This window comes from Labeo rohita, chromosome 2 (assembly GCF_022985175.1).
Source record: "Labeo rohita strain BAU-BD-2019 chromosome 2, IGBB_LRoh.1.0, whole genome shotgun sequence".
In the NCBI taxonomy this organism is placed as follows: Eukaryota; Metazoa; Chordata; class Actinopteri; order Cypriniformes; family Cyprinidae; genus Labeo; species Labeo rohita.
In genome coordinates this window covers 37,646,948-37,659,174 of record NC_066870.1, presented here as the reverse complement: position 1 = coordinate 37,659,174, position 12,227 = coordinate 37,646,948, and the positions used below count along the sequence as shown (strand labels likewise).

Sequence of the window (12,227 nt, the reverse complement as noted above, 5' to 3'; positions counted from 1 at the left end):
TTCCATTGGCTTCCTTCTGGAAAATGAGCACTGATTCTTACACGTTTTGTTCATCATGATAATCTTCACGAATGAACGCAATTTTTTAACGTAAATGTAAAATGTAGGTTACAAAGAAACTGATTCACCACCATCAACTCAGCCTTTATTTAAAAACATCTATAAGAAACTATTTGAGTTTTCTTTACTTCAGATAAAATATGCCAGAAAAAGATGCTTGACACTTTAGTCTCACTTCTGTCTGTTTTGATTGATGCTTTCTGAATGAGTGTGTGTGTGTGTGTGTGTGTGTGTGTGTGATGTTGTTAGGTGAGGTTTTGTTTTACATCAACTTACATGGGCTTTAATGTTTGTGTGTTTTGTCTGCATGTTTGGTCATGTTTGGGTCTGTGTGTACAGAACTTGTTTTATGGTTTTGAAGTGTAACAAATGATTTATGATTCTGTGTTCAGAAAAACATAATTATTAATTCTAATTACTTAGTTGTTTTTTTTGTACCATGTTCTTGATTAATTTTGTTCATATCAGCTGTGGGATGAGTAGCTTATTGACTTGTAAAATAATTAAAAATAATATAAAAAATAAAATACATTATAGAAATTTATATTCCACTACTGATCAAATGTTTGGGGTCAGTAAGATTTGTAAACATTTTTTAAAGAAGGCCCTTCTGCTCACTAAGCCTGCATTTATTCGATCTAAAATACAGCATAAAATTTTGAAATAATTTTACTATTTAAAATAACTGTTGTCTATGTGAATATCTGTTAAAATGTAATTTATTTTTGTGAATTTTCAGCATCATTACTCCAGTCTTCAGTGTCACATGATCCTTCAGAAATCATTCTAATATGCTGATTTGCTGCTCAACAAACATTTCTGATTATTATCAATGTTGAAAACAGTTGTGCTGCACAATATTTTTGTGGAAACTGTGATACATTTTGTTTTTCAGGATTCAAAGATGAATAGAAAATTCAAAAGAACAACATTTATTTAAAATAGAAAGTTATGATTTTAAGTGATACAATCTTACTGACCCCAGAATTAATATTTTAAAATTATTTTTCAAATGATTTTTTTTGCTTTAAAACAAATTAATGATCATCTTGTAGCTGATTTGTTATATCTTGACTCTTTTTTGAGAAGCCGGTGAGGCTGGATAAGTGTGCGGTCAGTGTTGAGGTTTATATAGGGCAGTGCTGAGGGTCATGGGAAGGTTAATGCCTAATTATGATATGAGCGTCTGGAGCTTAAATGAAACTGAAACATACTAGGTGTGTGTGGAAGCACATGGGTGCTTTATAAGCACACACACACACACACACATTACCTGAGACAGATGGGTGGTGATTACCACACTAATACTTTCCTTTTTAAGCACTTAAAACAACAGATATCCACTGATGAGTGGGTGAGTGTGTGTGTGTGTGTGTGATCCCAGCTCTTATGTTGCTTCTATTTACATTTTTTTACAAAAATGTCATGTTTAATGCAGTGTCTTTAGTGCCACATTAAAAAAATCTAAGACTAAGAGATTAAAGTCGTAATATTTTGAGAATAAAGTCAAAATATTACAAGAATAAAGAATAAAGTCAAAATATTTAGAGAATAAATTAAATAAAGTTGAAATATTTAGAGAATAAAGTCAAAATATGAGAATAAAGTCAAAATATTATGAGAATAAAGTTGAAATGTTTCAACAATAAAGACTAAATATTTCGAGAATAAAGTCAAAATAAATTCTCATAATTTCAACTTTATTCTCGTAATTTTGTCTGTATTCTCGAAATATTTAAACTTTATTTTTGGAATTTTGACTTTATTTTCTAAATATTTCAACTTTATTCTCATATTATTTTGACTTTATTCTTGAAATATTTTGACTTTATTCTAGTAATTTTGACTTTATTCTCTAAACATTTCAACTTTCTCATAATTTTCGACTTTATTCTCAAAATATTTTGACTTTATTCTCGTAATTTCGACATTATTTTCTAAATATTTTGAATTTATTCTTGTAACATTCAGACTATTCTTGAAATATTTCGATTATTGTAATTTCAACTTTTATTTTTGAAATATTTCGACTTTATTCTCTAAACATTTCAACTTTATTCTCATATTATTTTGACTTTATTCTTGAAATATTTTGATTATTGCAATTTCAACTTTTATTTTCGAAATATTTCAACTTTGTTCTTGTAATTTTTACTTTATTCTTGAAATATTTTGACTTGATTATAATTTCATCATTATTCTTGAAATATTTAGACTTTATTTTCATAATTTTAACTTTATTTTCTAAATATTTTGACTTTTTTCTCGTAGTTTTTACTTTATTCTTGTAACATTTCGACTTTATTCTCGAAATAATTTGACTGTATTCTCGAAATATGACTTTAATCTCTAATCTTACATTTTTTACATGACTCAGTCGAGAGTATAATCATTAATCAGAATAACTGCAGCATCTGTGACGTCTCTGTTCATCTGTGTGATTGTTGCAGTATTCTCTCTGTAATGAACCGTTGATCGAGCTCTCGAATCCCGGTGCCAGCGGCTCCATTTTCTACGTCACTCGAGACGATGAATTCATCCTGAAGACCGTCATGCACAAAGAGGCCGAATTCCTGCAGAAGCTGCTTCCAGGATACTACATGGTGAGTCATCAGCCTCATCTTCAGTCCAGCTCCAGCTTCACAACCTGCGTACTATCCATCCTACGTACAGTAGTGTGCCTGATTACAGTGTGAAAGGGTATGATAAAGCTTTCTGGACGACGTAATACTTCTGGCATTTTTACATTAGCATTTTACACCAACTCCTTTAAAATATTTAAGATGTTAAAAAATGCATGTGATGAGAAGTTGCATTAAGCATTAGGAATAAGTGAAGTAATACATCTGAAGGCAATTAATTTGTGCATTTATACACAAAAGATGCTAAAAAAAAATATATAATTGATTAATTAATTAATAGGTCACATGTGCCATGTTTACAATTTTCAAACTGTTATATTAGCATAATTGATATACTATTATAGTTTTTAATTTTTAACTAATTTTTCTATGTTTGTATAGTTTTTATTACGTTTTAGTTTTTAGTTTTGGTTAGTTTTAGTTATTTATCTTTAACTTAAGTGAAATGAAAACTATCTGAATTTTTTTTTAATATTTAAAATGAAAAAATTAAAATTCTAATATAAAATAATGAAAATATTTGTAAGGTTCAAGGCACAATATGGGGAATTGTTCTTTTTCTAATTGTTTGTCAATGCAGAATACAGATTTCAAATCAAGTATTTTAAAAAATAAGAAAATAATATTTATTTTTTTATTTATTAGATATCTCCTGATTTAGGTTTTTTGATTACTCATACAGCCCTGGTTAATAATAATTGGTTAGTAATAAAATAATAATAATAATAATAATAATAATAATTTCTATTAAATAAAATTAACATTATTATTGTTACTAAATAAAAATATAAATTGCTAATTAATTTACTATATAAATTGCTAAATAATAATAAATAATACTATTGTAATATGTCACTGTAAAATAGTAATTGAGAAAAATAATACAATTATTTTAGTTTAGTTTAGTTTAGTGGTTCTGATTTAAAATGTAATTAAAACCAAAAATTATAGCTTTGTTTTTCTTACTTGTAAGAAATCAATTTAATATTTATTTATAAATAATAATATGCAATAAGTAAATGATACAGTAAATGCAAATTATAACTAATTTATTTAATACATTTTAATACATTTATTATATATTTAAAACCAAAACCTTAGAGAGTTTTAAAGCACTCTTTTTAATATATTTTTTAAAAATAAAATAGTTCATAAAATATAAGTTTTATAAATGTATAGTTTTAATGTAGTTTATAAAATATAATTTCCAAATATTTTTAAATGCCACAAATTTCTACCTAATTTGTGCTCAAAATGGGCCTAAATTCCTAAATAATAAGTGTAATTAAAATAAAATAATAATAAAAATTAACTTCCAATAACACAAACATACAATAACATTTACGTGAAAAAAACTGTATACCGTATGTATTTACAATTTGTGAAAATGAAAATATTAAATATAATTTAAAAATGATTGTTAAATATTTATTTATTTATTTTATCCATTTTTTTTTATAGTATAATATTAATGAGTTGTATTAAAACCAGATAGGATCAGTTTGATCTGCAAACATCATAATAAATATAATTAAATATAGTAAAAAAAAAACCCTGACTCTTAAAGTGAGGCTCATCTGTGTTGTTTGTCTCTCAGAACCTGAACCAGAATCCGCGCACGCTGCTGCCCAAGTTCTTCGGTTTGTACTGCGTTCAGTCGGGCGGGAAGAACATCCGAATCGTGGTGATGAATAACATCCTGCCGCGCGTCTTTCGCATGCACCTCAAGTTCGACCTGAAGGGCTCCACGTACAAGCGCCGAGCGTCCAAGAAAGAGCGCGAGAAGTCCAAGCCCACCTTTAAAGACCTGGACTTCATGCAGGACGTTCAGGACGGACTCCTGCTGGACGTGGACACGTACAACGCCCTGGTGAAGACGCTCCAGAGAGACTGTCTGGTGAGTGTGTATGGGTTCACACATCCGTATGGGTTTAGGGCTGCACAATATGGGGAATTATCACTTTTCTAATTGTTTGTAGATGCAGAATACACATTTCTGTACAGATACAGAAATGTTCTATAATATTTCAAATCAAGTATTTAAAAAAAAAAAAAAAGGAAATAATATTTATTTATTTATTAGATATCTTGTTTGATTAATCATGCAGCCCTGGTTAATGATAATAGTGTTACTTTTATTTAATAGCAATAATAATAATAATAATAATAATAATAATTGCTATTAAATAAAATTAACATTATTTTTGTTACTAAATAAAAATATATATTGCTAATTCATTTACTATTTAGAATATAAATTACTAAATAATAAGAAATAATACTATTATAACATTTCACTGTAAAATAGAAATTGAGTATTTAGGAAAAATAATACTTTTATTTTATTTTATTTTATTTTATTTTATTTTTTGTTTTATTTGATTTGATTTGATTTTACTTTCAAATGAGTGATTCTGATTTAAAATGTGATTTAAAACTAAAAATTATAGGTTTGTTTTTCTTACTTGTAGAGCTACAATATTTGGATAAAATGTTGTGATTATTTAGCCATACAACTATAAAATAATATTTTATTTTATTTTATTTTATTTTGTTTTATTTTATTTTATTTTATTTTATTTTATTTTATTTTATTTTATTTTATTTTATTTTTTAATTTAATTTAATTTAATTTAATTTTTATTTTAGTGTTTCTGATTTAAAATGTAATTAAAACCAAAAATTATAGGTTTGTTTTTCTTGTTGGGCTACAATAATTGGCCAAAATTTTGTGATTATTTAGCTATACAGCTATAAAATAATAATAATAATAATAATAATAACAAAAATAACATTTTATTTTATTTTATTTTATTTTATTCTGATTTAAAATGTAATTAAAACCAAAAATTATAGGTTTGTTTTTCTTACTTGTAGGGCTACAATATTTTGCAAAAATGTTGTGATTATTTAGTCATACAATATAAAATAATAATAATATAATAATAATGATTATTATTTTTGTTGTTGTTGTTACTAAATAAAAATATAAAAATTGCTAAATAAAACTATTGTGAAACTAATATTAAAACTAGTATTAAACTAATATGTACAACTAATATTACTATTGTGATATTTCACTGTAAAATAAAAAATAATAATTATTGTTGTTGTTAAATCTGATTTAAAAATGATTATGTAGCCATATGTTTATAAAATAATAATAATTTTTATTAATATTATCATCATCATTGCTACCAAATCTAAAAATGTAACATTGTCATTATTGCTAGAAAAATAGAAAAATTGCTAAATAAATACAAAGTAAGAAAATACTATTATACTGTACAGAAATATTGTTCTGTAATATTTCAAATCAATATTTATAAAAATCTAACATTTTATTTTATTTTATTTTATGATTGCTTTTATTTAAATTAATTGCACAGCCCTAGTTGGGTTACTGTGGATATAAAGTGCAGAGGGTTTTCTAGTGAAGGTGTGTTGTTTGTGTGCAGGTGTTGGAGAGTTTTAAGATCATGGACTACAGTCTGTTGCTGGGTGTTCATAATCTGGATCAGGCGGAGCGCGATCAGCAGATGGAGGGATCGCAGAGCAGCAGCGATGAGAAGAGACCGGCCGCTCAGCGAGCGCTTTACTCCACCGCCATGGAGTCCATTCAGGGAGGAGCGGCGTGCGGAGGCTCCATAGACACGGACGACACGTGTGTGTCTCTCTTTAACATCACCAGATTGATCGGATTCAGCAGCACACACTGATTGTCTGCTCTCTCTCTCTCTGCAGGATGGGTGGGATTCCTGCTGTCAACGGGAAAGGAGAGAGACTCCTGCTCTTCATCGGCATCATAGACATCCTGCAGTCCTACAGGTCAATAAAATAAAATCAGTTCAGTCATAAAGCACATTTCAAATCTGCTCTCTTCACTAAATCAGTGAAAACTCCTAAATCCTGACTTTCAAATCACATGATTTATTTTTAATGCCCACAATTTATTTATTTATTCATTTATTTACAAATGTCAAACCTGTGTAAGATTTAACATTTAAATTACATTTTAAAATTCATTTAATTTATTTTAATTTAATTAATTTATTTTTAAGGTATATAATATTTAAGAGCTTGATGTAAGATTTAGATTTTACAGTTTTATACATACTGATATCTAAAAATATTACTAAAAATAAATATTCTGTAACAGTTGTTGTTTATTTATTTTTTATTGATTTTTTTTATATTAAATACAGTGCTTGTGTTATTATTATTTTTAAATAATTATTGATATGTACATTAATATTTTATTTTATTTTATTTTATTATTTTATTTTAATTTATTTTATTTTTTAAATTGTCTACCTCTTAATTAGGTAAATCTGACCATTCATTTATATATTGGTTTAATTTTGTGTCTTATATTGCATATGATCATTTATATTGCATATAAATATCCATCTGAATAAAGGAATTCTGGCCATTTATTTATTGGTTTAATTTTATTTATTTATTTATTTATTTTTCAGATTAAAAAATATATATATAAGTATTACTATTGTAACATCTCATTGCAAAACAGAAAAATAAATAGTATTTTAAAAAATAAAACAATAATAAAATTATTATTATTAATTAGTTAATTAATTAATTAATTTTTAATGAATTAATTTAAATTGTAAATTGTTTTTAAGCTTTTTTTGGTGTGCGTGTGTGTCTTATATAGCATATGGACATTTATATTATATTGCATACATTTGAATTAAGGAAATCTGGCCATTTAGTTATTGGTTTCATTTTATTTTTTTGTTCTGAATTAAGTAAATGAAATAAATAAATTAATATTGTAAAATTTCACTGCAAAAAAACTGTATTTAAAAAATAAAACAATAATAAAAAAATGCATAATTTTGCATTTATTTACTTATTTAATTATAGTATTATTTATTTATTTAATACAATTGTGAATTTAAAAATATTTTGTTTTATTTTATTTTATTTTATTTTATTTTTTTAACTGTCTACCCTTTAAGACTCTTAATTAGTTAATTATGACCATTTATTTTTATTATGGTCTGTTTTTAACCTAAATTAGCTTTTTATTTTTTAATTGTCTAATATTGCATATGGACATTTATATTGCTTATAAATATCCATCTGCATTAAGGAAACCGGACCATTTATTTGTTTATTTATTGGTTTAATTGTATTTTATTTTGTTCTAAATTAAATCAAAATAAATAAATATTACTCTTGTAATATTTAATTGCAAAATTGAACAAAAAAAAATTAGTTTTTAAAAAATAAAACAATAATAAAATTATTATTATTATTTATTTATTTATTTATTTATTTAATAGCGACTGTAATTTTTTAAAGAATTGTTTTTTTTGTGCCCTTTTTAAATTGTGTTTTATGTTGCATATAGTGCAGGTGGCCTTTTAGAGTTTTCATATTTTCTCCTTTTTCGTATTTTCTTAGTTGCTGATGTTAGTGAATCTCATAGAGAGCAACTGTGATGAGCCGCATGGCTTCATAATCTTCACTAGCTTTCGAGGTTGTTTTATGCTCTTATGTAACATTTTTTAGAAGACTGCATTAAGTCACAAAAATAAATCCGAAGCTCTCCATCAGGACACTCAGCAGTCTGTGGCTCTGTGCTTCAGTGAGTCTGTGAAGTGAAGCTGATGTTTGAGTTTTTCTGTTTTTCCTGCAGACTCATAAAGAAGCTGGAACACACATGGAAGGCTCTGGTGCATGATGGGGTGAGAAACACACTCAAATACATCTTCATCTTCACTGTTATAATGCATCATAATCCTCCTGGTACTATACATCTACACTATAAACACAGTTCTGTGATGAATTCATCTCCTGCCCCAGTACAAATAACTAATTTTACTTCTATACAAATCTTAGATTTAGATTTTACATTTAGGTGCATAATTATCTTAAAGATTATATTATATCATATTTAGGAGCCAGAAGTAACATTTAGATATTTTGGAAGTTTAAAAAGTATTTATATTTAAATATACACTACCAGTTTTTGAACAGTAAGATTTAATGTTTACACCAAGGCTGCATTTATTTGATCCAAAGCACAGCAAAAACAGTAAAATTGTAAAATATTTTTACTATTTAAAATAACTGTTTTCTATTTGAGTATGTTTTGAAATGTAATTTATTTCTGCAATCAAAGCTGAATTTTCAGCATCATTACTCCAGTCTTAAGTGTCACATAATTCTTCAGAAATCATTCAAATATTCAGATTTGCTGCTCAAGAAACATTTATTATTATTATTCAGGATTATTTGATGAATAGAAAGGTCCAATTCAGCATTTATATAAAATAATAAAAAAAACTTTTGTAATATTTTACACTATACCATTCAAAAGCTTGGAGTCTGTATAAATTCTGTATAAATAATTTTTTTTTTTTTTTTTGAGAAAGAAATTATAGAAATTAATACTTTTATTTAGCAAGGATGCTTTAAATTGATCAAAAGTGATGATAAAGACATTTATAATGTTACAAAACATTTTTTTATTTCAGATAAATGTTGTTCTTCTGAACTTTCTATTCATCAAAGAAACAAAAAAAATTCTACTCAGCTTTTTTAAACATAATAATAAAAATAATAAATGTTTTTTGAGCAGCAAATCAGCATATTAGAATGATTTCTGAAGGATCATGTGACACTGAAGACTGGAGTAATGATGCTGAAAATTCAGCTTTGAAATCACAGAAATAAATTATATTTTTTAAATATTTTCAAATAAAAACAATTGTTTTAAATAGTAAAAATATTTCAGAATTTTACTGTTTTTTGCTGTATTTTGCATCAAATAATTGCAGGCTTCTCTAAGAAAAACATGAAAAATCTTACTAGTCAAAAACTTTTGACTGGTACTGTATAAGCAATTTTAATTATTTTATTTTAATTAATTACTTTATTTTTAATTTCACTGGCAAAATTGCCAATGTTTTGAATTGTGTTTTATATTACATATAGTGCCTTGTAGTTAATATTATTATATATATTTTTTTAATTTAAAATTATTTAGCTATAAATTAAAAATAATAAAATTATTTAATTAATTAATTTAATTTAATTCCTTTAATTATTTATTTATTTATTGATTTGTTGCAATGTTTTTATTTTATTTTGGGCCCTTTAAAATTGTATTATATATTGCATATGATGCAGGTGCTCTGTAGTTTTTGGAGTGAAATATTGTCATTAACACATCATTCTGTGCTCCCTGCACATCTGTATAAACACAAACTGTGATGCACAGACTGTTTTTTGTGAAGGTGAATACTGAATGTGGTCCTGATGCCCCAATAGGGTAATTTCACCCTGTAGCCTCCTTTAATAATGCATGAGATGTGAGTGTGTGTGTGTGTGTGTGTGTGTGTGTGTGTGTGTGTGTGGAGATTCACTGAGACGGTGGACAGACTTTGATAAGGATCTCTTGTGTTTGGTTTCGCTGTAGATACCGTACGTCTGAGAGAACGTCTCTTTCCATTCGCTTTCCAACTTCTGTTTCTCTCTACTTCAGTTCCAGTCTGTCTTTTTCTCTCCATCACACTGAAAAAACAAAACACATTTTGCCTGATAAATAAATGCTCACATCTCTCCTCCGTTTCTTAGGACACTGTTTCCGTCCACCGGCCGAACTTCTACGCCGACCGCTTCTTCAGGTTCATGAGCAGCAATGTGTTCAGGAAAAGCACTTGTGAGTGACTGCAGTAGTGAAAGTAAATAAAGATCTAAAGGAGATGTTGTGATCTAACAGGCGTCTCATTCTGGGTTTGTCCAGCGCTGAAGGCGTCTCCTGCTAAGAAGGGCCGTGCGGTGCTAAACATTCCCAAATTCGGCGGTCCTGGAGCGGCCTGGTCGGCCAGTCAGCTTCCCTCAGAACGAGACGAGAACATCTATGATCTGAGAGGAGCGCGCAGCTTCCCTGTGCTGGAAAACGATGGTGATTTTTACATGCATGCTTTTGAGAAGTACTACTTTGCATGGAAACCTGTTTCCACCACTTTTGGCCATGTTTAGAACAGCATTCAAGTAGAATGTATCCTATAATGTAATGCACTTGACTGTGATTTCTTATTTCAGGGTTCGTAAGGTGTCTTCATAGATTTGTGTTGGATCTTTGGAATCGAAAAACTGATATTTTATTTGTAAACATCATACTTTTCCCACTAATTTCAGTTAATGTCATATAACTAGTTAGCTAAGCAAGTAGTAGCACTGACAGTGTTGTGTAAACGTGGCTGAAGATGCGAAAAGCGGAAGAACAGACAAACCGAATCATTTGAGTGAGTCATTTACGCTGGAACCGCTCCGATTGATTCAAACTCGTGACTTCGATCATCCAGTTCAAGCTAGTCGCTAGCAAAAAACAGATCAAATTAAAAGAGCTATTTATTTTCCAATTTCAACATCGATTGTAATGATTTTAAAAAGCACCTGATGGGTGAAACGGAGCTTTTCAAAACTCAGAGTCAGTTAAACCATTGCGCCTCAAAATGATTCACTGTTTCGAAGCGCTCCAAATGGATCGCATATCGCGAATCATTTGATTCAGATCGGGATTTCAAATTGTGGATCGCCAATCATTGGATTTAGATTGGAGCATCGCGTATCGCGAATCATTTTGTTCATATCGGGACTTCAGATCCCGATATGGGTTCGCGAATAATTTCGCTAATAGAACGATTCGCGAACCGCGATCCGCTTGGTTATCTGAAATTATGGTTCGCGAATAATTAGATTCAAATCGGGACTTTGGAGCGTGGATCACGAATCATTTGATTTAGATCGGAACGTCGGAGCGGGTTCGCGAATCATTTCGTGAATTGAACGATTCGCGAACCGCGATATGATTCTTTATCTGAAAATATGGTTTGTGAATCATTTGATTCAGATTGGTACTTTGGAGCGTGGATCGCGAATCATTTAATTTAGATCGGAACTTCGGAGCGGGTTCGCAAATCATTTTGCGAATTAAACGATTCGCGAACCGCGATCTGATCTGAAATTATCTTTTGATTCAGATCGGGACTTTGGAGCGCAGATCGCGAATCATTTGATTTAGATCGGAACTTCGGAGTGGATTCGCGAATCATTTCGCGAATTGAACGATATGATTTTTTATCTGAAATTATGGTTCGTGAATCATTTGATTCAGATTGGTACTTTGGAGCACGGAGCGCGAATCATTTGATTCAGATCCGGATTTCGTAGTGCATATCGTGAATCATTTGATTCAAATCGGGACTTCGAGAGTTGTTTTAATATTTCAAAATAATCAAATTTATTGTTCGACATAATAACAGGAAAACTTTCTGAATTACACATGCAACATAACGTCATTTTACAGTGACAATGGAATTTTTTATCCATAATATTATATACAATAAAAAATAGTTACATTTTACGATGTAGTGTGCTCAGTATGCATTCTCAGAATGTTCTGGTAAGGTTCTCTCGAAGTTATGAGCAAACGTTCTTTCAGCAACATTAAAGACAACATTCAATTTTGTCTGCTCTTTAATAATG

General features: G+C 28.5%; 1 protein-coding gene across 4 annotated transcripts in view; it reads left to right on the top strand.

Annotated features, from left to right (window-relative positions):
* pip5k1cb (phosphatidylinositol-4-phosphate 5-kinase, type I, gamma b) overlaps positions 1-12,227 on the top strand; it is a 61,766-nt gene that overhangs the window by 31,669 nt on the left and 17,870 nt on the right. For all 4 annotated transcript variants that reach the window (XM_051131485.1, XM_051131460.1, XM_051131469.1 and 1 more), the window contains exons 6-12: positions 2,511-2,663; positions 4,300-4,599; positions 6,161-6,366; positions 6,447-6,530; positions 8,368-8,416; positions 10,311-10,395; positions 10,480-10,641. In XM_051131485.1, the coding sequence (XP_050987442.1) occupies positions 2,511-2,663; positions 4,300-4,599; positions 6,161-6,366; positions 6,447-6,530; positions 8,368-8,416; positions 10,311-10,395; positions 10,480-10,641 (1,039 nt within the window). The remainder of the gene's footprint in view (positions 1-2,510; positions 2,664-4,299; positions 4,600-6,160; positions 6,367-6,446; positions 6,531-8,367; positions 8,417-10,310; positions 10,396-10,479; positions 10,642-12,227) is intronic.